Source organism: Carettochelys insculpta, chromosome 3 (genome assembly GCF_033958435.1).
Source record: "Carettochelys insculpta isolate YL-2023 chromosome 3, ASM3395843v1, whole genome shotgun sequence".
NCBI lineage: Eukaryota > Metazoa > Chordata > Testudines > Carettochelyidae > Carettochelys > Carettochelys insculpta.
The window spans coordinates 196213024-196235531 of NC_134139.1; the positions used below are offsets into that span (position 1 = coordinate 196213024).

General features: G+C 47.2%; 1 protein-coding gene across 1 annotated transcript in view; it reads left to right on the plus strand.

The window, feature by feature from the left end:
- The window catches only part of LOC142010740 (adhesion G protein-coupled receptor F5-like), a 68257-nt gene that overhangs the window by 44271 nt on the left and 1478 nt on the right, over positions 1-22508 (plus strand). Inside the window, exons 12-16 of the mRNA XM_074989153.1 lie at positions 2578-2757; positions 4445-5848; positions 15245-15286; positions 15386-15445; positions 16489-16573. Of these exons, the coding sequence (XP_074845254.1) occupies positions 2578-2757; positions 4445-5848; positions 15245-15286; positions 15386-15445; positions 16489-16573 (1771 nt within the window). The remainder of the gene's footprint in view (positions 1-2577; positions 2758-4444; positions 5849-15244; positions 15287-15385; positions 15446-16488; positions 16574-22508) is intronic.

The following is a 22508-nucleotide window of genomic DNA, read 5'->3' on the forward strand; positions in this document are numbered from 1 at the left end:
CAAAGTATAGAGCTCTATGTCAAAATATGTGTACACTAAAGATAGGAGATCAGGTGTGGGTGCTTCTTACCCTCCTTGCATCTCTCGATGCCAGCGGTGCCAAGCCAGGATCGGTCACTCAATTCCGCGGAAAGATGAATAAGGGACAAGGCTTAGGGACCCTTTTAGCTGCAGAAGCCTTGGGAGGCTGTCACTTATCTGACCAGCAGATAGATAGTGAAAAGCACTCAAAAATCATGGTGCTGTAGGTCCCATACTTATACCTCTGTACTCCTTTATTCTCTTTCTCCTTTCTTATGCCAAATTGGGGCTGGTCTGTCTGGGCGACGCCAGCTCTCGCAAGAGTAGTTTACACTTGCAAGGGAGAGAAACAATAAGTTTCGACTACTGGACATTCTTTTTATTAGGGTAAATATTTTCCCACCTAGGATGTTGGTGTGTGTGCATCACGTTATTTAGTAGGGGCTAAGAGCCATGTCTGTCACAGCTTCTCTGTCTGCTGTGAGCCTAATCGTTGTATATGTTCCCAGAGGCACATTGTAGCAGCACACCTGTGCTTCTCACAGCTTCAAAGGCTGTGCTGGAATTTATGTTAAGTGCCCTGTTGTTTTGGCTCCCTTGTGTTCCCAGCAATGCTGGTCTGAGAGGGGGCTGGCTGTCTGGCTACAACCATAGTTTTATAAAGAGGCAGTCAAATATTGTGTCATATTTTCTATCCCTTTTTTAATAATTACTAACATCCTATTTGCTTTTTTGACTGCCGCTGAACACTGCGTGGATGTTTTCAGAGAACTATCCATGATAACCCCAAGATCTCTTTCCTGATTAGTTATAGCTAATTATTTTAGCCCGCATCATATTGTAAGTATACTTGGGCTTATTTTTTGCAATGTGTATTACTTATCCACATTAAATTTCATTTGCCATTTTGTTGCCCAATCACTCAGTTTGGTGAGATCTTTTTGAAGTTCTTCACAGTCTGCTTTCGTCTTGACTATTTTGAACAGTTTCGTATCATCTGCGAACTTTACCACCTCACTACTTACCCCTTTCTCTAGATCATTTATGAATAAGTTGAATAGGATTGGTCCTAGGACTGACCCTTGGGGACCACCGCTCATTACCCTTCTCCATTCAGAAAATTTACCATTTATTCCTACCCTTTGTTTCTTGTCTTTTAACCAGTTCTTAGTCCATGAAAGGGTCTTCCCTCTTATCCCGTGACAACCTAATTTACACAAGAGCCTATTGTGAGGGACTTTGTCAAAGGCTTTCTGGAAATCCAAGTAAACTATATCTACTGGATCCCCATTGTCTGCATGTTTGTTAACACCTTCAAACACTTCCAATAGTTTAGTAAGACATAATTTCCCCTTACAGAAACCATGTTGACTTTTGCCCAACAAATTATATTCTTCTATGTGTCTGACAATTTTATTCTTTATTATTGTTTCAACTAATTTGCCCGGTACTGACATTAGACTTACCAGTCTGTAATTAACAGGGTCACCTCAAGAGCCCTTTTTAAATATTGGTGTTATGTTGGCTGTCTTCCAGTCCTTGGTTACAGAAGCTGATTTAAAGAATAGGTTACAAATCAGGTTAATAATTCCACAATTTCACATTAGAGTTCTTTCAGAACCCTTGGGTGAATGCCATCCGGTCCCAGTGATTTGTTAATGTTAAGTTTTTCTATTTGTTCCTAAACCTCCTCTAATGACACTTCAATCTGGAACAGTTCCTCAGATTCATCACCCACAAAGGACAGTGCAGGCAAGGGAATCTCTCCAACATCGTCAGCCATGAAGACTGATGCAATGATATAATTTAGTCTCTCTGCAATGGCTTTATCATCCTTGATTGCTCCTTTTGTATCTCGATTGTCTAGGGGCCCCACTGGTTGTTTAGCAGGCTTCCTGCTTCTAATGTACTTAAAAAAACATTTTGCTATTACTTTTTGAGTTTTTGGCTAGCTGTTCCTAAAAATCTTTTTTGTGTTTTCTTATTACATTTTTACATTTAATTTGGCAGTGTTTATGCACCTTTCTATTTTCCTCACTAGGATTTGACAGAGGAATAGGGGGTTTCTAAATGAAGCTGCACCTACACTACAAGATAAATTTGAATTTATTCATATTCAATTTCTAATTCTAGAATTTGTAAGTTTGAATTTGACCATCCTCACTTCCCACCTGCTGGTGGGGGAGTTACACTTCTCCTATACACTCACAGTGTATCTCAACTGAAGATCAAGCCCCAGGGGCATTGCAAATATGTAACATCATGTTTAACTTCTTTTGTCTTCATAAACAGCTCCCTATTTTGGGTAGGGGACTGGACTCAATGACCTTCTGAGGTATCTTCCAGCCTACAAGTCTATGGTCACCCCCACCCCAGAAACAACAACAGAGCTGCTGCTGCATCCTTTTCTTCTCATTTAGAAATCACCTCTTCCTCTGTACATCCAGGCTGGTGGGGGAGTTACACTTCTCCTATACACTCATATTGTATCTCAACTGAGGATCAAGCCTCAGAGGAATTGCAAATATGTAACAACACGTTTAACTTCTATTCTAGTCTTTGGTGTCTGGCCCTCAAACAACAACACAGATACCGACATATCTTGAGAATCTTCGCAATGGAGCAGTGCAGGTACAACAAGAAATAAACAATTCGCCTCAAAACCTGGGGGCATTAATTACCATCCTGGATTTGGTTTCAGAGAGAGTGACAGGCACAGAACCACGCGCAATGGAAGTAAGTTACATTTAAGCCTTGTAGAAGTTGGTTGGTTATTTGGTTTATGCATCAGCTGGGACTATACTCCCTGAATGGTTAATGCATGGACTAGGAAGGAGCTTGGGGAGTGATGAAGTAAAAGGCAGTAAAAACAAATGTACACATGAAGGCAAGATTATGAATGGCTTTGAAGATGAGGTCCATGAACTTCACTTTTATATGAAAAGGCTCATGAAAAGGGCGACACGGTTGAAGTAATGGGATGGAAAAAGATTACTACCAGCTCACCATAGGAGGTTTACAGAACATAGAAGATGCTGTCTCTGTAACAGAGCTGATAAAGACAATCTTTCAATGACTATGACGAAGAGTGGAGCAAGTAGAGGAGGAGGACAGAGGTTACAATGACGTGGTCACACATTTAATCAAGACGGTTCCCTTAAATGTATAAATCAGGAACTGGGCGATTGTTTCTTCAATAAATTATAGTGTTTATAGAGAAGTTATATGTTACTGGGCAGAGACATGGTGCTTGAAACTGAGATGATGGAAATGCGAAAGGCAGCTGAGGTTAAGAAAATATGTGCATGGCAGATGTAGGAGAAAGCTATGGTGAGGAAGGATACGTTAGGAGTAGGTATGGGAAAGCCGAGAATGTTAAATGTGGAGGAATCATTATCAGGTCAGGGAAAACAACTGACAATAAAAAAAGGTGAATTACGAGAGCTGAACCAGGAACGGACATGGAGTGGCGTTAGAGAGGACAGGACTGATTTTCAGTAATACAGTAAACCCTCAATTTAACAGACAAATCAGGGAGAGGGGTGTCCATTAAACCCCAAACCCCATTAACTCTGAAGATTACTCTGTATTCGCTCTACCACCCACCCACCACCACCAGACTCCCCAGGTCCTAGTCTTCCCCCACAAAAAAATGCAGGTGACTTACCAGAGCTGATGCCACTCAAGGAGCCATGGCTTGGAGCCCCGCTGGAGCTGTGGCTGGAGACTCCATTGCAGCTTGGAGAGCCACCATGGCCAGAAAGTCCACTGCTGCCGTAGCAGTGGGAGCCACTGTGGGCTCCATGAACTCCTTCCACTAGGTCTGGGAAGTAGAGTTGAGTGCCATCTGCCTGCATACGTGCTCTGCCCCTGGTGGGAGGAGTGCATGGCAGCTGCAGGAGAAGCAGCTGTGGTATGTTGCCTGACATACGTTTTGGGGGGGTATAAAGGCTGATGGATTTAGGATTTTATGGATCCCAGTGGACTTTGGGAATGGTGGTGGAAGAGCTGGCAGATGTCAGCTTCCCAAATCCACTAAATTGGGGTCCATAAAATCGAGGGTGTACTTTATATCTACCTGGAGGGAATGTCAAGTTTCAAGAGGAGTTTTCCACAATCTGATTCCACTAGCTAAAAAGCCTGGATGTGTGAGGAAAAAGGAGACAAGTCAGAGATAAACACATAGGCTGTAAACCTGGGTGGCAGGGCTGGCGCCACGCAAAAAAGTAGCAGCATTAGAAGGAAAAGTGAACACCTGTTTCCAGTTACTCTAACTTGAGACAGGACATCCAGAGGGAACGTCTGAGGGATTAGTGGACAAAAGAAGAGGCCAGGCTAGCAAGACAGATTTCAGAACATGTCGACATTATTGTAGGAGCAGTGATCGTAAAAAACTTCATTAACACCAAACCTTATCTTACAGAATTTCCTCTCTACAGTGGACGTTATTGTCAGCAGTTCCACAATAGATTCCTGGAAAAAACTGAATAACCAGGAAACACAGAAGAGTGCCAGGTTACTGAATTCAGTGGAGAAATTTTCCCAGTCCTTCCAGCCAGTTAATAACACTATTCCTCCTATCAACAACACCAACCTTCAGCTGCAAGGTACAGTTATCACAGAAAACAACACGTCAGACTACAATCCAACCTTTGTTTTCCCCAGTTCAGCAAACCTCAACGGTAGTGTGTTAATTAGTGGAAAAGAGAGTCAGAGGCTGGGAGCAAACACAACCATCATCAGTGTGGCTTTCTCAACACTCAAATACATTCTGCCCCAATCGAATGAGACAAATGTTGTGAATGGCTTGGTGATGACAACAACAGTGAACAGAAACCTCCCGCAGGACTTCCAAATCAAGCTGATCTTTGCCAAAAGCAATGCTTCCCTGGGAAATCCCAAGTGTGTGTTTTGGAACTTCTCCCTCTCAAAAGATGCAGGAGGATGGGATGACACTGGCTGTCAGTCTATGGATAACGGAAGCAGTGTCATTTGCACCTGCAATCACTTGAGTTCATTCTCAATTCTTATGTCACCCAACATGGATTCCAACTCAACTGGATATTCTAACGCAACTGAACAAGCACTAAGTTACATTACCTATATCGGTCTGTACATATCTGTGACAAGTTTGGTGGTCTGCATTTTAATTGAATCCCTGGTATGGAAATATGTGACCAAAAACAGAACCTCCTACATGCGTCATGTCTGTATCTTGAACATAGCTGTGTCTCTTCTGATTGCAGACATCTGGTTCATTGTTGCTGCCTCCACGCTAAATGGAAAGAAGACAGTGAATGAAGGTGTCTGCATAGCTGCCACCTTTTTCATCCACTTGTTCTACCTCTGTGTCTTTTTCTGGATGCTTGCCATGGGCCTCATGATCTTCTATCACCTGGTCTTCATTTTACATGACACTAGCAAGACCATCCAGAAAACTGTAGTATTCTCTTTGGGTTATGGGTGTCCTCTCATTATATCAGTCATCACCATAGCGGTCACTCAGCCACATTACACTACCAAGAGGGAACACGTTTGCTGGCTCAATTGGAAGGAAAGCAAAGCTCTCCTTGCCTTTGTTTTACCTGCACTGATCATTGTGGCTGTGAATTTGATCACTGGTGTTGTTGTCATAGTCAAAATACTTAGGCCTGTTATTGGGGACAAGCCAAGCAAGCAGGAGAGGAGCTCCTTGATTCAAGCCATCAAAAGTGTTGGCATTCTGACACCACTATTAGGCTTCACCTGGGGATTTGGACTTGCAACCATGATCGAAAAGAGCCCAGTAGTATTCCATGTACTATTTAATCTCCTCAATGCTTTCCAGGTGAGTAACATGTACGCACTGCTTTACTTTTTCAGGATCACTTAACACAGACTTATAGAAAAAGAAGACAGGGAAGACTGAAACACTCATGCTCCTGAAGACACAGGGAATTGATTATTTTTCTGACTGACAGGTTGCCGATGAAGGTGACACCCCTAATTCTAAAGTCTCTGCCAATACATTCTGCAGTAATTCTTTCCTCAAATTAGGCAAACCGCTCTACGTTGTGCACGTGAGCATGATTTGTTGTGGTTAAGGAATTACTCCAATTTATTAGGTACCAACAGACTCCACTTTCTCCAGTGCTACTTTAGGAGGTTATCACTTCCAAATAGTTAGGGACTGTAGAATGTTCGTCCAATGTTATAAGTTGATGAGAAATAGTAACAAGGACAAGCAGGCCTGCTGATGGGGGTGAGGCAAAGGGTATACTTGCCCCAGGGCCCAGTATGGGCTCTAGGGCTTTTTGAACTTCCTCAGCAGCACTGCTCTGGCTGTACAGCCTGGGGGTGACGGGAGGAGCAACACTGAAGTCTGAGTGTTGCTGACTGCTGACTGCTCTTAGCCCCAGCGCTACTGGGGCACAAAGCTGGAGCCCCCCTCACACTTTGCCCTGGGGCCTAAGGCAGCTTTTGGTGCCACTGCTGGGAAGTAAACAACTGAAATGGGCCAACCCATCTGACTATTTTCTGCCAATCATGAGATGAGATTTTTACTTGCAGTATACGTTCTAACAGTTAGGCTACATCTACACCAGCCCAAATCTTCAAAATGGCCATGCAAAGATTACTAATGCAGCACTTCAAAATTGCTGCAACTTGCTGCTGCGTGGCTCATCCAGACAGGGCTCCTTTTTGAAAGGACTCTGGGAACTTCAAAATCCCCTTATTCCTGCCAGCAGACAAATTCCTATCAGCAGATAGGAATAAGGGGATTTCGAAGTTGGCGGGGTCCTTTCGAAAAGGAGCCCCATCTGGACAAGCCACGCGCAAGCCGCAACAATTTCGAAGTGCTGTGGCCAGCATCATTCTAAAGAGGCGCTGAATATTTATTTGGGCTAGTGTAGACACAGCCTTAATGAGGTAACCTGGGTCTAGGTCCTCTTTCTGCTTTTGATTCTGCCCAGGGCTTTCTGCTCCATGGCATACTCAGCAAGCAGATTCCTCTGGAGCTGGGACCATGTTCCCATTCATGGAGCACTTTGGAGTTTTTGGTTTCTTTGAAGATGAAAAAATACCTCAAAATTTTGAAATATGAAATGCGCCAGGAAATGGAATTCTCATTCTCTACACAGCTCTGCTAACAAATAATTCAAATGTGTGAAGCACTCAGGTTCTCCTAGAGAAATGTCTTATAAAACAGAAATGGTACGTCTACACTAGCCAGCTACTTGGAAGTAGCTGGCACAATGTCAAAATAGCACTCATTGCGTCTACACGCGCCGTGCGCTATTATGACGTTGAAATCGACGTTAGGCGACGAGACGTCAAAATCGCTTTTCCTATCTAAAGACGGGAATAGCTCCCTACTTCAACATTCAATGTCAAAGTAGGACGTGTGTAGACGATCCGTGTCCCGCTCCATCAAAATAGTGGGGTCCTCCATGGCAGCCATCAGCTGAGGGGTTGAGAGATGCTCTGTCCAGCCCCTGCAGGGCTCTATGGTCACCTCATGCAGCAGCCCTTAGCCCAGGGCTTCTGGCTGCTGCTGCTGCAGCTGGGGGTCCATGCTGTGTGCACAGGGTCTGCAACCAGTTGTCAGCTCTGTGGACCTCGTGCTGTGCAGACCGAGTGTGTCTGGGAGGGGCCCTTTAAGGGACCAGCTTGCTCTTCCCCCAGAAGGGCCAGTCCAGCCTGTGACCCGACCTGCAGGCTTTGCTGGCCCCTTATTTCGATGGAGAGTGCTTGTGTGCGTGGATGCTCTGCATTTCCTTCCGGGGCGGCTCCTTTCGATGTTCCCTGTTGCTACTTCAACGTTGAACGTCGACGGCACCAGCCCCAGAGGATGTGTAGATGATACGCGTCGAAGTAGCCTATTTTGATGTTCTTACTTCGAAATAGGCTACTTCAACGTAGTGTGCTAGTGTAGACATAGCCAAAATAACATAAATAGGCATTTGAGGGAGGAGCAGAAAGGAAACTTTTGTAATAAAAATTGTGAGGGTTGTTTTTAACTTTATTTGCCTAGTATGGAAAATTTGTAAATTGTGGGAAAAATTGAAAACAGATTATTGTATGGAATATTTTTCTCTGAATGAACAATGAAATAATTTTAGAGTCATGTTTATAAAAATATTATTACTTTTGCCATTGTGGTTTGCCAAATATTTTCTAATAGTAAGTATTTAAAATGAGCAAAATTTTTTTAGGCAAAAGATGCACCTAAATACCTTGGGCTGTGTCTACACTTGCATTCCTCTTTTGAATGAGGTATGCAAATGAGGGAAATAAAAATGCAACTGGGGCACAGATTTGCATATCTGACACCTCATTTGCATATTCTTATTTTGAAAGAGCTTCTTTCAAAAGACGAAAACAGTGTAGACACTTCTCTTTCAAAAGCAAATCCCATCTTTGAAAGAATCTTTCTTCCCATAAAAAAAGGGAAAAAGGATTCTTTCAAAGATGGGGTTTATTTTCAAAAGAACGGTGTCTACACTGGTTTTCTTCTTTCAAAAAAAGCTCTTTCGACATAAGAATATGCAAATGAGGTGTCAGATATGCAAATCTGCACCTTATTTGCATTTGTATTTCCCTTGTTTGCATACCCCTTTTAAAAGGGGAATGCAAGTGTAGACACAGCCTTGTTGTGCAGCTGAGACTCATCAATATTTCTACATGTATTTGTCATTATTATCTGAATAAAAACAATATAAATTATAGTTATTTATTTCATAAATGTACCAAACAGTAATTTTTAGTGTGGTAACTAAGTTATACATATACAGGGGGTCCTTGTTATAAGTCACATAGCTGTAAAGCATTTCACATATATGTAATTAACTAAATCATGGAAGCAGTTTCATTATAAGTCACACCAATAGGTAGATGGGGGAGCTGAAGAAAGCCAGCAGGAACCAAAGGTGGGTTGCAAGGAGCTGGTGGGAAGTCGATGAGCTGTGGGAAGCCAGTGGGGACCTGGTGGGGAGATGGCAGGGACCAGCAGGGAACTAGCAGGGATCTGTACAGAGCCAGTGGGGAGCTGGCAAGCTGCGGGTAGAGGGTGGGGAAGAACTGTGGTGAGCCAGCGGAGGACTGTGGGGAGCTGATGGGGAGCTGCAGGGAACTGGTGGGGAAGAGCTGCAGGGATCTGGGAGAAGTCAGGGTGGAGCTGGCAGGTAGGCAGGGGGGAGTCAGCAGGGACTGGCAGGGAGCCAGCAGGGAATTGGAGGGGGCTGGTGGAAAACTAGCAGGTAGCTGGGGGTGGCCAGTAGGAAGCAGTGGGAAACCAGCAGGTGGGGGGCTGGACTGGCAGGGAGCCATGCAAAGCCAAGGGAGCTGGGGGGAACTTTAGGGAGCCATGGGGAGCTGGCAGGGAGCCAGGGCTATGGGGAGCCAGGCTCGTGGCTGTGAACAGCTACAGGATGCCCATATCTGGGGGTAGGGGGAAGCCATGGTGGATGATGGCTGCTAGGACCCAGGAGCTGCCAGAAGCTGGGACCTGCTGCCAGGACCTTTTATCAGTCAGTAGCCAGCTGCAGGGGCTGAGGAACGATGACTTTCTCTAGCCCAAAAAATTCTCTTATCCAGCTCAGGTCAAGTCCCAAGTGCGCTGGATTAGAGTTACAACCTGTACTGTACTCCCCCATCCCATCTCCTTTCTCCTCTGTCTAACTCTGTTTAAGTGTCCCTGCTTCCATCATCAAGCACATCAAATCAATTTACAAGGTAAAAATAATAACATACTCGTCTGATCTATTTCTATTTATAGTTTTTTGTGGGTTAGAGATACGTTATAGTACCACACATGTGTGAACAGTATGTGTTGGGAATGTATCTCAAGCTAATTACATTATTCGTTATGGATACTAATTCCCCTTTATAAGTCATTTCAGTATAAGTTGCATTATTTAGGAATGTAACCTGGACTTATAACAAGGAACCCCTTTACATTTTGCATTTTTACAGAACTAAATCAAATTTAATTTTAATAAGCAAGTAACTACTGCAGCTATTCTGATTTTTCAGAAAATTTAATTTTTGAAACAGAAGAGAAAAATATATATTTTCTCATGTTTTCAAAATTTTATATCTCTATCCACTTTGCTCATTCCTTTATGTTGACAACATATTATCTACCCAGTTACAGCCTGGAAAAAGAATGATAGTTGATAATGTGGAAACACTGAATGGCTACGTCTACACGTGAAGCCTATATCGAACTAGTCTATTTCGATGTTGCAACATCGAAATAGGCTATTTCGATGAATAGCATCTACACGTCCTCCAGGGCCGGCAACGTCGATGTTCAACTTCGACGTTGCACAGCCCAACTTCGAAATAGGCGCAGCGAGGGAACGTCTACACGCCAAAGTAGCACACATCGAAATAGGGCTGCCAGGCACAGCTGCAGACAGGGTCACAGGGCGGACTAGCGCTTCTGGGGCAACAGCTAGCCGCTCCCTTAAAGGGCCCCTCCCAGACACACTCAGCCTGCACAGCACGCGGTCTGAGGAGCCATAGGCACACAGACCCCGGGCGCCGCAGTCATGGACCCCCAGCAGCAGCAGCAGCAGCAGCAGCAGCTAGAGGTCCACCCAGCCCTCCCGGCAGGAGCAGGGCTTGCCCTGGCCCATGCCATTTGGGAGGCAGCTGACTACCTTCTTGCCCCAGGGGAGGAGATGCCCCCAGGGCAGCAGGGCTCAACCCCTACCCCTGCAGCACCCCACTCCACCCCCCGCCTCACACGCCGGCGGCTATGGAGCTACCCCACCAGCACCAACTGGTGGGAGCGGCTGGTGCTTGGGGAGTGGGACGACGACCACTGGCTCAGAAACTTCAGGATGACCCGGCAGACATTCCTGGAGCTGTGCCAGTGGCTCACCCCCGCACTCAGGCACAAGGACACTGCCATGCGGCGTGCCCTCACAGTACAGAAATGGGTCGGCATCGCTGTCTGGAAGCTGGCCACTCCGGACAGCTACCGATCCGTGGGACAGCAGTTTGGTGTCGGAAAGGCCACCGTCGGGGCTGTCTTCATGGAGGTAAGCGAACCCACGGGGGGAGGGCAGGGCAGGGCAGGGGGGCCAGAGCAGGGCAGGGGGGCCAGGGCAGGGGGGCCACAGCAGGGCAGGGCAGGGCAGGGCCACGCACACCCTGCTCACCCCTCATTGGGGCTGTCCCATGTGCTTTCTCTGCAGGTTGTGCTTGCCATCAACGCCATGCTCCTGCACAGGCTCGTGAGGCTGGGGGACCCAGATGCCACCATCACCGCCTTTGCCACCCTGGGCTTCCCCAACTGCTTTGGGGCTCTGGATGGGACTCACATCCCCATCCGCGCCCCGCATCACAGTGGAGGACGATACCTCAATCACAAGGGCTACCATTCTGTCATCCTGCAGGCCTTGGTGGACAGCTGGGGACGTTTCCAGGACATTTATGTGGGCTGGCCTGGCAGCACCCACGACACCCGGGTTTTCCGGAACTCGGGCCTGTGCCGCCGGCTGGAGGCGGGGACCTACATCCCCCAGCGGGAGATCCCTCTGGGGGACACCACCATGCCCTTCTGCGTCATCACAGATGCGGCCTACCCCCTCCGGCCGTGGCTCATGCACCCCTACACGGGCCATCTCTCCGCTAGCCAGGAGCGCTTCAACGAGCGCCTGAACCGTGCACGCCAGATGGTGGAGCGCTCATTTGGCCGCCTGAAGGGACGCTGGAGATGTCTCCTGACCCTCCTGGATGCGGGCCCCAACAACATCCCCCAGATTGTGGGTGCCTGCCGCGCCCTGCACAATTTGGTCGAGAGCAAGGGGGAGACCTTTCTGCAGGGCTCGGCTGCGGAGGCCGGCAGAGCACACGTCCAGCCACCTGCTGCCCCCAGTCGGCAGGTGGACCCCGAGGGGACCCGGGTCCGGGAGGCCCTGCAGGCCCACTTCAACGAACAGGCCGCGGGGTGAACTCTGCCCAGGCCCCCTACTGCCCGCCCCTTCCTCCCCCACACTCCTGCCCCAACGCCCACACCATGGAGCACCCCACCGCCCCCCACCCACTTGTCCTGGACAAATGACAGCACGCACTTGTGGCTGAACGTAAATTTTTTTTTTCTTTCCGAACCTTTTTTTTTTTGGATATAAATAAATATGTGAACCACAAACAGAAAACTAGGTACAAACGTTCAACAAAAGCAATATATACAAAAATAAAACAATCCAAAGAAACAACTGTGTGCCATAAATAATAAAAAGAAAAGCAGGGAGGAGAAAGGGGAGAACTATTTACATGGGGGGGGACGGGGCAAACGGGGGGACCAAAAAAACAGGGTCCAACTACATACAAGGGGAGGGGCCACGTCCTGGGCCCCTCGCCCCTATAGCCCGGCACTGGGCGTGGCCGGCCGGGAGCCCCGCCGCGCTCGCAGCCTGGTCCGTGGCTGGGTGGGAGCGGGCTGGACCAGAAGGTATGGGGGCCGGCAAGTGTCAGGTGGCTCCAGGGGTCCCTCGGTGATCTGGCCCTCGCGGGTGGGTGGCGGGGCGACGGTGGATGGGCCGGCGACGGGCGGAGCAGCTGGTGGTGGGGCTGCAGGAGCGGGCAGGGCGGGCGATGGCTCGGCCGGCGCGGCATGGGGTGCCAGGTAATCAACCAGGCGGTTAAATGTCTGCATATAGGCCCCCCATGCCTCCTGGCGCCAGGCCAGCGCCCGCTCCTGAAGCTGGAGGTGCTGCTCCGCGACCTCCAGCTGCCGACGGAGGGTGGCCAGCAGCTGGGGGTCCGTCGCCGGCAGCGGTTGGAGGCGCGGGGTCTGCCGTCTAGCCCGCCGCGGGGCCGGTTGGTCTTCGGCCGAGGGGCTGCCCTGGAGCGAGGGTCCCGGAGGGCTCTCCGGAACAACTGACGCCTCGCCGGCGCTCTCTTCCGGTCCTTCTGATGGTGCAGGTGCAGGACACAGGACAGGAGGGGGGGAAGAAGAATGGAGACAGGCGTTAGTGTGGGCCCCGAGCCATGGCCTTTGTCCCCCCAGCCCTGTGCTGCAGGTTCCCCATCCCCGTCCCCGGGAGATGCTGCTGTGATGGATGGGGTTCAGGGGTCCCCCTACCCTGCACCCTGTCCCCTGGTGGGAGCGACTCTCACTTCACCCCGCAGGGTCTGAGAGCAGGAGAGGTTTCTTAGGCCACAGATGGCCAGTTTCTGGCAGGAGTGACAGCACCAGCTGTCGGAAGAGACAGTCCTTCCAACCCGTCGTGGGGAGAAGACCCCAAGGGGGGCCCCTCTGGGATGCAGCTTTCCCCCTCCTCTGGCTGGCTGCCTACCAGCTCTCCCTTCCCCTAGCCTCTACCTGTGGCCCCCGCCCTCGCCCCCCAATTCCAAGCCAGCTCGGCTCCTCCCTCCTGTTTGTTCAGGGCAGAGGTGTCACCTGCCAGCTGTAGCGCCAGGATCCTCCTTTGGCCCTGGGAGCTCTTTGGCTCTTGTGGCTCATATGTAGCCTGAGTCTCCCTTTGGCACTCGCCCCACTCCATCACATGCTGCTGCTGCGGGGTGTCCCACCCCCTCCTCCCGGGGGCCCCTCGAGGTTCCGCTCCCCCCTGGCCCGGGGATGGGGCATGGCACTGTCATGAGGGGTGGGGGGGGCAGGGGCTGATGGCTGCAGTGCTGTGAGGGCCATGGCCCCGGTGTCCTTGGGGCCATGGCCATGTGAGCATGTGGGGAGCCCTGGACACACCTCTCTTACCCCCGCCCCTCAAGCCCAGGGGTGTCCACCAGAAAGGGGTACCTACCTGTGGGTCCGTTCCCACGGTCCGGAGATCCCCGGGGGTCGGAGGCCCGGCTGCTGCTCCGGGATGGCAGGAGGAGGATCTGCAGGCTGGATTCTGCGGAGGAGGAGCCCCCCTCCTCCTCCTCCTCCTCCTTCTGCCGTGATGTCCCGGGGATGGCCTCCGGGGGGGGCCCCCGGGGTGCGGGGCTTGCCTCCGGGGCAGACTCCGGCTGCAGGGCCTGCTGGGGCTCGTCAGCCGAGGTGTCAAGGGTGGCCAGAGGGGAGGAGGTGTGCCGGGAGCCCAGGATGTCTCTGAGCTCCCTGTAAAAGGGGCAAGTGACGGGGGCGGCCCCAGATCGGCTGGCCGCATCCCGGGCCCGGGCGTAACCCTGCCGCAGCTCCTTCACCTTACTCCTAACGTGGTCAGGAGTGTGGACAGGGTGACCCCGGGCAGCCAGGCCGTCGGCCAGCCGAGCGAACGCATCCGCGTTCCGCCTCTTGCTCCCCATTACCTGGAGCACCTCCTCCTCGCTCCAGAGCCCCAGCAGATCCCGCAGCTCAGCCTCCGTCCAGGAGGGGCCCCGCTGCCGCTTCCCAGCCTGGCTGGCCCTCTGGCTGGGCTGGCTGCCCTGGCTCCCCTTGGGGGGGGTCCCCTGGGGGCGCTGGGGGGGGCTGCTGGGCGGCCATCGCAGCTCTCAGGGGCTGAGGGTGGTGCAGGCTGGCCGCGTGTGCAGGCTGCAGCCTGCACATTCCCTCAGCTTCCTGCAGAGGCAGGGCGGGGGAGGGGACCTTTAAGGTGCCGCTCCACGCGGCCACCAGTGAGCTGAGGGGCTGGAGAGAGCGTCTCTCAACCCCCCAGCTGATGGCCGCCATGGAGGACCCGGCAATTTCGACGTTGCGGGACGCGGATCGTCTACACTGTCCCTACTTCGACGTTGAACGTCGAAGTAGGGCGCTATTCCCATCCCCTCATGGGGTTAGCGACTTCGACGTCTCGCCGCCTAACGTCGAAGTTAACTTCGAAATAGCGCCCGACGCGTGTAGCCGCGACGGGCGCTATTTCGAAGTTAGTGCCGCTACTTCAAAGTAGCGTGCATGTGTAGACACAGCTAACAAGTGCTACTGCATTATAAATTCACAATGGGGTATTTAACTGAGCACCCTCTTCTCAAATGCCAGGAAAAACAAGATTATCTGAAGACTCAAGAAGCTCCACAACCTGAAAGCTACGAGTCTATATTGATCTGTGTCACTTCTGTGAGCTGAATTATTATTACTATCTACATTACAGCAGTGCCTACAGACCTCAAACCAGATTAGGAACCCATTGTGCTAGGATCTGTACCAACACATAGCAAGAAATGGTTCCTGCTATGAAGACCTTCTAGTTTAAATTATCAAGGCAGAGAAATAGTGAGAAAGGAATGCTCTAGTATGGTTAAATATGGACAAGTATATATATTTATATTTTAATATAATATTTTATAGGGACTATTCATTCTGCTGTTTGGAACACTCAGGGACAAGAAGGTAAGAATTCAACTAATGTGCTATACATGAGACAAATATGAACTTATTATTTGAATTGACTACATGAATTAACCGATTGATTCTGTTTGTAACATACAGGTACAAGAAACCTTACTGAACAAACTTTCATCTGGAAAATGGAGTGTTCAGCAAACACAGGTAAATCCTAAGAATGGATTTCAAAGTTACTTTATAATACTCTTCAGTGCCTTATTTTCTAGACATCCTCAAAAATGTAAAGTTTTGGGTATCAATTAATGATATTTGTAAAAAATCCCCTTTTAAAATTAAAAGATTTTGACCTATAGTTTATCCAAAACTATGGTTGTGGAAATTTGATCAATATTTTCCTTGTCAAAATATATTTTAAATTTGGGTGGTTTTTTTTCAGTTCAAAATATTTCACCCAACTGTATTGTTCACACAGAAAGGCCACAGAAACAAATGCAGTGCCTGAGGCTGGGAGAAGTGTCCACTGACTACAAACAGGGAGCAAAAGAATTTCACAAGCTTCAGGGAGTCAGAGAATTTCTAAGGGTCCATGTTAGTGAGCCTTGCCTAAGCACCTTACAAATAGCCTGTAGATATAGCTTTGGCTTTGCAGCTCAGGTTGGAGCTCAGACTCTCATACCCACACCTTCCCATCCCATCCCCTCCAAATTGACAGCCTTTGCTCCAGCCTGAGTCACAAAATATACTCAGCTAACTCAGACTCCCACTAGCACCAATCTGTGAGCATGGGCTGGGAAGCTAGCTCCCAGATGCAATGCAGACATGCCCGGATTATTCAGAGTCAGGGGGAACTTTCCCATGAAGCAGTTCTATCCCATAATTACCTACTGTGAAGTTTTCTCCTCCTCTTTCTGTAACATTTAGATACTGGACTAGATGGACTATAGAGCTAACTCATTCACTGGTTTGGTCTGACTTTGCAAGTGCTTTTTCTGTAGCCTGTTGTAAAATGAGATGTGTCTAGATGAGCTGATGGACACCAATAAGACCTCTGCCTCACCACAGGGATACATATACCCCTGAATGAGAACCACTGGTTTAAAAGGGCCTTTTGTCTATCCTGCCCCACATCCCATTTACATGTGTCTTGTGTGCCCAGCTGAACAGCAATCTAGACACACAATGTCTTTTAAAGTGTAGATAACGCAAATGATCCTGGATTTTAACTAAAACTGGTTTCCCTCTTACAGTCAGGGACGCTGGATGTTTCTGCTCCTGTGTTCTCCATGAGCTCTCTTTTCTCAGAAACACTAAACAACTTCCGTGGGAAATCAGGTATGTGACAGTGGCTATGTTCTAACAAGAACAACAGATGAGATTTTTTGTTTTCTTTCAAATCTTTTTCAAATAGTGTCTCTCTATGTAACTGCATATGGTAGTTCCACTTTCCAGTGGCTGAAAGCAGTAGAATGGCTGGATTTACAGTAGTATAACTGGGAGCTAGACCTGACTTACTAGATTTATTTAAATATTTATTAGATTACATTTTTCTAAAGAAATCCGTCATCTCAAGCAGCTTATGTGCCTCAGAGACTCAATACAGGCTCTAGAGACCAGAACAGCTGAACTCTGGAGCACATGACCTATGAGGAGGAGTTGAGGGGTTTGGGCTTATTTAGTTTGCAGAAGAGAAGACTGAGGGGTGATTTAACAATAGCTTTCAACTTCCTGAAGGGGTGCTCTAAAAGGGATGGTGAGAAACTGTTCTCAGTGGTGACAGCAGAACAAGGGGTAATGGTCTGAAGTTAAAGAAGGAGAGAAGTAGGTTGGATATTAGGAAAAACTACTTCACCAGGAGAGTGGTGAAGCACTGGAATGCGTTGCCTAGGGAAGTGGTGGAATCTCCATCCCAAGAGGTTTTTAAGTCCCAGCTTGACATACAGAATATGAACAGAGGGAAAGCCGTGCTAGTCTATACACTATCAAAATTTAAGGCACAGAGAACCAAAAACCGTAATCAATGTGGACAAATCAGAAAAAAAAATTATCTAGGTGAGCAAATCAGAGAGTAGAGGGGCAGTTCCAGGACTGGTGTTCCTGCAGTATAGACTGTGGCTGTTGGTGAGAATCCTCATAAGGTTGGGAGACAGCCTCCCAGTCCTGGAACTTTTCCTTGCAACAAAGCCCACTGCCAGCTTTGTCCACATATCTTTTCTGGAGATACCATCACTGGACCTAACCAGGTTATTCACAGAATCACGGGCACATTCTCATGTTCCTCAACTAACATCATATGTGCCATCATGTGTCAACAATGCCCAGATGCTTTGTATATTAGACAGATTTCAAACTCTCTTAGACAAAAAGGTAATGGGCACAAAACAGACATAAAAACACTCCTGATCCACAAACCTGTTAGCCAGCATTTTAATGGACTGGGCCATTCTGTTAATGACTTAAGAGTTTGCACGTTACTGAAGAGGAATTTTCACAACACTTGAAAGAGAAGCTGCTGAACTCTCTTTTATATTCAGATTCGACACATTAACATGTGGTTTGAACAGGGATGGGAATTTTCTGGGTTACTATAGGGGCTCGTTTGTATACTTCATCATCATCATCAATAAATGTGGGCTCAACGTCCGTTGGTGTCTGATGCCTCTCTCACTATTTCCTTCCATCTTTCCCTATCCAGTGAAGAGTGGCTTAGTTTCTGTAGACTAGCTCTGCACCAATCTACTACGTCATCTATCCATTCTCTGTGGGGTCTGCTTTTTCTATTCAAACCATCCATTATGCCGAATACTAGGGTCTCGATTTTTTGTTCATCGTTCATTCTGCAAATATGTCCAAATAGTTGTAGCTTAAGTTTTATAACCTTCTGCAGCAGGTTCTCTTTCGGCTGTATCTTCCTATATAATTTCTCATTGGTGACCTTCTGCATCCATCCTATTCTCAGAATCTTTCTATAACAACTCGTTTCAAATGCCAATATTCTTCTTTTTGAATCTTTCGTTATCACCCATGTCTCACATCCGTACAACAAGTTGCTGAATACACGTTTTCAAGATGCCCAACTTCATTCTTAAGCTATTGCTTTGCTTTTCCAGATTTTATCCATCGCCTTCAAACTCGTTCTTGCTTTCGCTATTCTAGTCGCTATTTCCTTCTTACAGTCCAGATCATACATTATGTTGCTCCCAAGATACGTGAACTTCTCTACATTTTCTAGTTCAATACCATCGACACTGATCTTCTTTCCTATTTCCTTATTTCCAAATACCATTGTTTTTGTTTTATCGAAGCTCATAATCAGTCCATACTGCTTTCCTTCTTCATTTAACACCCGCACCATTTTTGCTAGCTTCTCCTCATCTTCTTCAATGATAACTATATCATCTGCAACCCTCAAGTTGTTAATTCATTTGCTGTGCACAGATATCCCTTCTACCTTTTCCTTGATCTTGTCCATCGCTCTCTCCAGATGTGTGATGAAGATACTTGGCGATATTGGTTCTCCTTGTGTCCACCTCTACTTATTTTAAACCAGCTTCCCAACTCCCCACATGTTCTCACCACTGCCTCCGCATTATCATAGATATCTTTCAACAACCGTATCAGTCTGCTATCCACTCCGTACGACTCCAACACTGCCCAAGTCACTTTCTGATCTATACTGTCAAATGCCTTTTGAAAATTGACGCAGCAAGTGTATATGTTTTTGTTCTTTCGTCGAGCTTTCTCCACTATCAGTCTTAGTGCCAAATATCTGCTGTATGGTTTTTCTATCTTTTCTGAACCCTGCTTGCTCATCTGCTATATGTTCTAGCTGCGATCTCAATCTCTCAGTCAGTATCATCATCAGCACCTTACCTAGATGACTCATTAGGGCAATCGTTCTGTAGTTCTTGCACTCCAATGTACTTCCTTTCTTGGGTATTGTCACTAGCACAGATCTTGTCCATTCCTTAGGCGCCTTCCCTTCTTTCCATGCTATATTACATAGTCAGTGTATTTCCTGAATCATGCTTTCTCCACTGTATTTGATCATCTCTCCCATGATCTTATCATTTCCAGGGCTCTTGTTGTTCTTTAGCCGTTTCACTGCTTTTTCCACTTTCTTCTTTGAAATATCGGTCTCACTGTCGATGCTCGGGGGAGATATCTCTTTCAATGCTTCAATCAATCTCTCTGAGACACTCAGGTCCAACTGTACTTTGTATAGATCGGTGCAATATCTCATCCATCGCTTCACAATCTTCTCCCTGTTCATGAGCACTTCTTCATTCTCATCTTTGATCATTATCTGCTTCGGTTGCCATTTCCTATTAATATTCCTAATTGTCTTATATACCTCCCTGGTCTTACATTCACCATAATACCTCTTGATATCTTCACATTGCTCCTCTATCCATTTCTCCTTATCTTTTCTGTCTGCTTTCCTTACCTCATTGCATTTCATCCTATATTGCTGTTCTGTCATCTCAGAAATATCTCTTCTAATCTTCAGCACTCTTTTCTCTTGAACCAACTTCAATATCTTCTGGGTAATCCACTTCTTATTGATCTTTTCTTCTTCTGGAATAGTCTGCTCAATTGCCTCTTCTATAGTGATGACTGTCCCTGTGACTCTCTTATGTAGGTCTTTTTCTGTGTCAATATTCTTTATCTTCTGTTCAAGTGCTGTGCTGTATGCATTCCCTGTTTCTTCCTCACATAGCCTCACCACATCTTTTCTTTTATTAAACTGTGTCTTACATTTTCTTTTGAGTTTTATCTTGATGTTTGCGATCACTAGAGTGTGGTCTGAGTCTATATCCGCTCCTTGGAAAGTTCGGCACTGCTGTACTAATGTTGTCTATCTTCTTCTTATCAAAATCATATCTATCATGTTCTTGGACTTCCTGTCATTTGATCACCATGTCCACTTCCTACAGTCCTTTTGTTGGAATCTTGTGTTGCAAATCACCATCTCATGCTCTGTAGCAAACTCTAACAGTTTCTCACCTCGTTCATTTCTCTCTCCATATCCAAACCTTCCCATGACTCTCTCCCAACCTTCATTGTCTGTTCCAGCCTTTGCATTCCAATCTTCTCCGATGATCAACACATCTTTCTTTAGTGTCTTCTCCTCCATCTTTGTCAAGTCTTTATAGAATAGCTCAATCTCTTCCTCCATACTGTCCGACGTGGGTGCATACACCTGAATGACTGAGATGTTGAACGGTTTTGCTTCGAATCATCATTCTTGCACTCACCGGTTTGTATCCTAATAATTCTCTTCTAGCTGTTTTGCTAAGAAGGAATCCAACTCCTGCTTCATGCTTCGTTTGGTTGCCTGACCAAATGACTTCACAACCGCATATCTCTCCTGATCCCGTCCAACGCATCTCTGCCAGTCCAAGTATATCACATCGGTATCTCTCCATCTCCTTCTGAAGCAGCTCTAATTTTCCAGTTGCCCACAGTGTTTGGACGTTCCATGTTCCAATGGATAGCATTTGTGTTAGGTGTAATTTTCTTTCAGTAGCCAACTTATTGACCCAACTCCGATCACTTGATTGGTAGCGGACCTTGTTTATCCGGGTAACGTCCGAGCCAGCATCTTTTAATATTTAGTTGTACTGGCATCAGATTTCATTTGTGGTGTTGTTTCATGGTCAGTGTGTTGTCATTCATGTGACCAACCCTCCTTCTTCATCCAGGCTTGGGACTGGCATGGAGCTCTCAGCAGCGTCATGGCGGAGTTCTTTGTATACTTGGCTTAAATTCTTGAATTCCCCTGCCCCCCCCTTCTGCCCCTGTTAGCCGGTGGCCGGGTAATGTGCAGTGAGGTACCAACTATGCCCTTGTTACCATCCGAGTCTTTAACTGCTGGAGCACTGGGCTCCTAGCACTCTCACCTATGGCCAGGCTGTGGTAACCAAACGGTTAAAGTTCTTTTGATTGTGCCAGCTGTGTTGCAGTGACAAAGAGTAACAGCAGTCAGGTTTAGATCTTAACTAGTTACAAGTTTATTAAGCTACAATTATAAGCATGCGGTTACAAAAGACTATTGTCTACTTCTTATATGCTAGCAGAGTACAGGTGTTATTAGGTTACATTACAATCCAATACAACAACATCTTAATACAATGACAGCTATCTATAGAGCTCTAATTCTTTAACTGTGTACACCAAAAGGAGACCTTAACGTGGGTACATCTTACCCTCCTTGCATCTCTCGATACCAGCGTAGCCAAGCCAGGATCGATCACTCAGTTCCGTGGAAAGACGAATACAAGGTTGGGCATCCCCAGTTGTGGACCTCGGGAGGCAATCACCTGACCCAACCAGCAAGTAGTTGGTAGTTGGTAAAGTAGTTGGTAAAGATGCACTCAGAGTGCTGCTGGGCCCATCTTTATACCCCTTGGGTCACATATGCTCTTTCTTATCTATGGTGTCAGATCGTACTGGTCTGTCTTTTGTGACGCCAGTTTTTACAAGCACAATTCTTACTTAATTTGCACTTGTAAGACAGGAGATAAAGAATTTGGGAGCACAGGACATTCTTTTACAAGGGCGGAGATTTCTCTTCTGGGATAACTGTGTGGGTGCATCACTCCATTAATGCCAGCTGAGGCCCTTCGTTAATGGTTAGCCTGATAGCCCTCTATCTGTGTTTTCAGTTCCTCAGGGTCATGATGAGCCAGCACATCTGGGCCCCTTTAGGAAGGCATAAAAGACTGTGCTGTTTAACTGCTGTTCAGTGCCCTGTGTGCTCTGAGGCACCTTAGAAGGGAGGCAAAAGCTGATCTGTAGTGGGGAGGTTTTCTCTGGCTACAGCCCCTCTACTTTCTGGTTTGCTCACCTTCAGCTACACAAATTCCATACCCGAAGCTGACATACATACTACGGTGTTTTGCGTGCAGCAAGGTTGATGGGGGCTGCTCTTTTGTCAAATAACAGTTACTCTTCTCATCCTGTTAGAGTACTGTTGTTGATAGGAGCAAGCTTGGAGATTGATTTATTGTGTCTAGAGGAGATGCAATAAACTGACAGCCAGAGGGGCTATCGCTACAGTGTCGATCCACTGAATAGTGGAGACAAGGCCTCATGGAGGTATTGGCCTAAATTAAATTCACAATAAGTTGGTCCCTCTAGATGCAATCTCTTTAATTCAGCAATAGGGCTCAGAGAAGATCAAAGAAGGTTTGGGGTGAAAGCAGTAAATCAGGGTTCTTAACAAATGGCGGACATTTTTGTTTTAATAGTAACAGAGAGGAAGCCC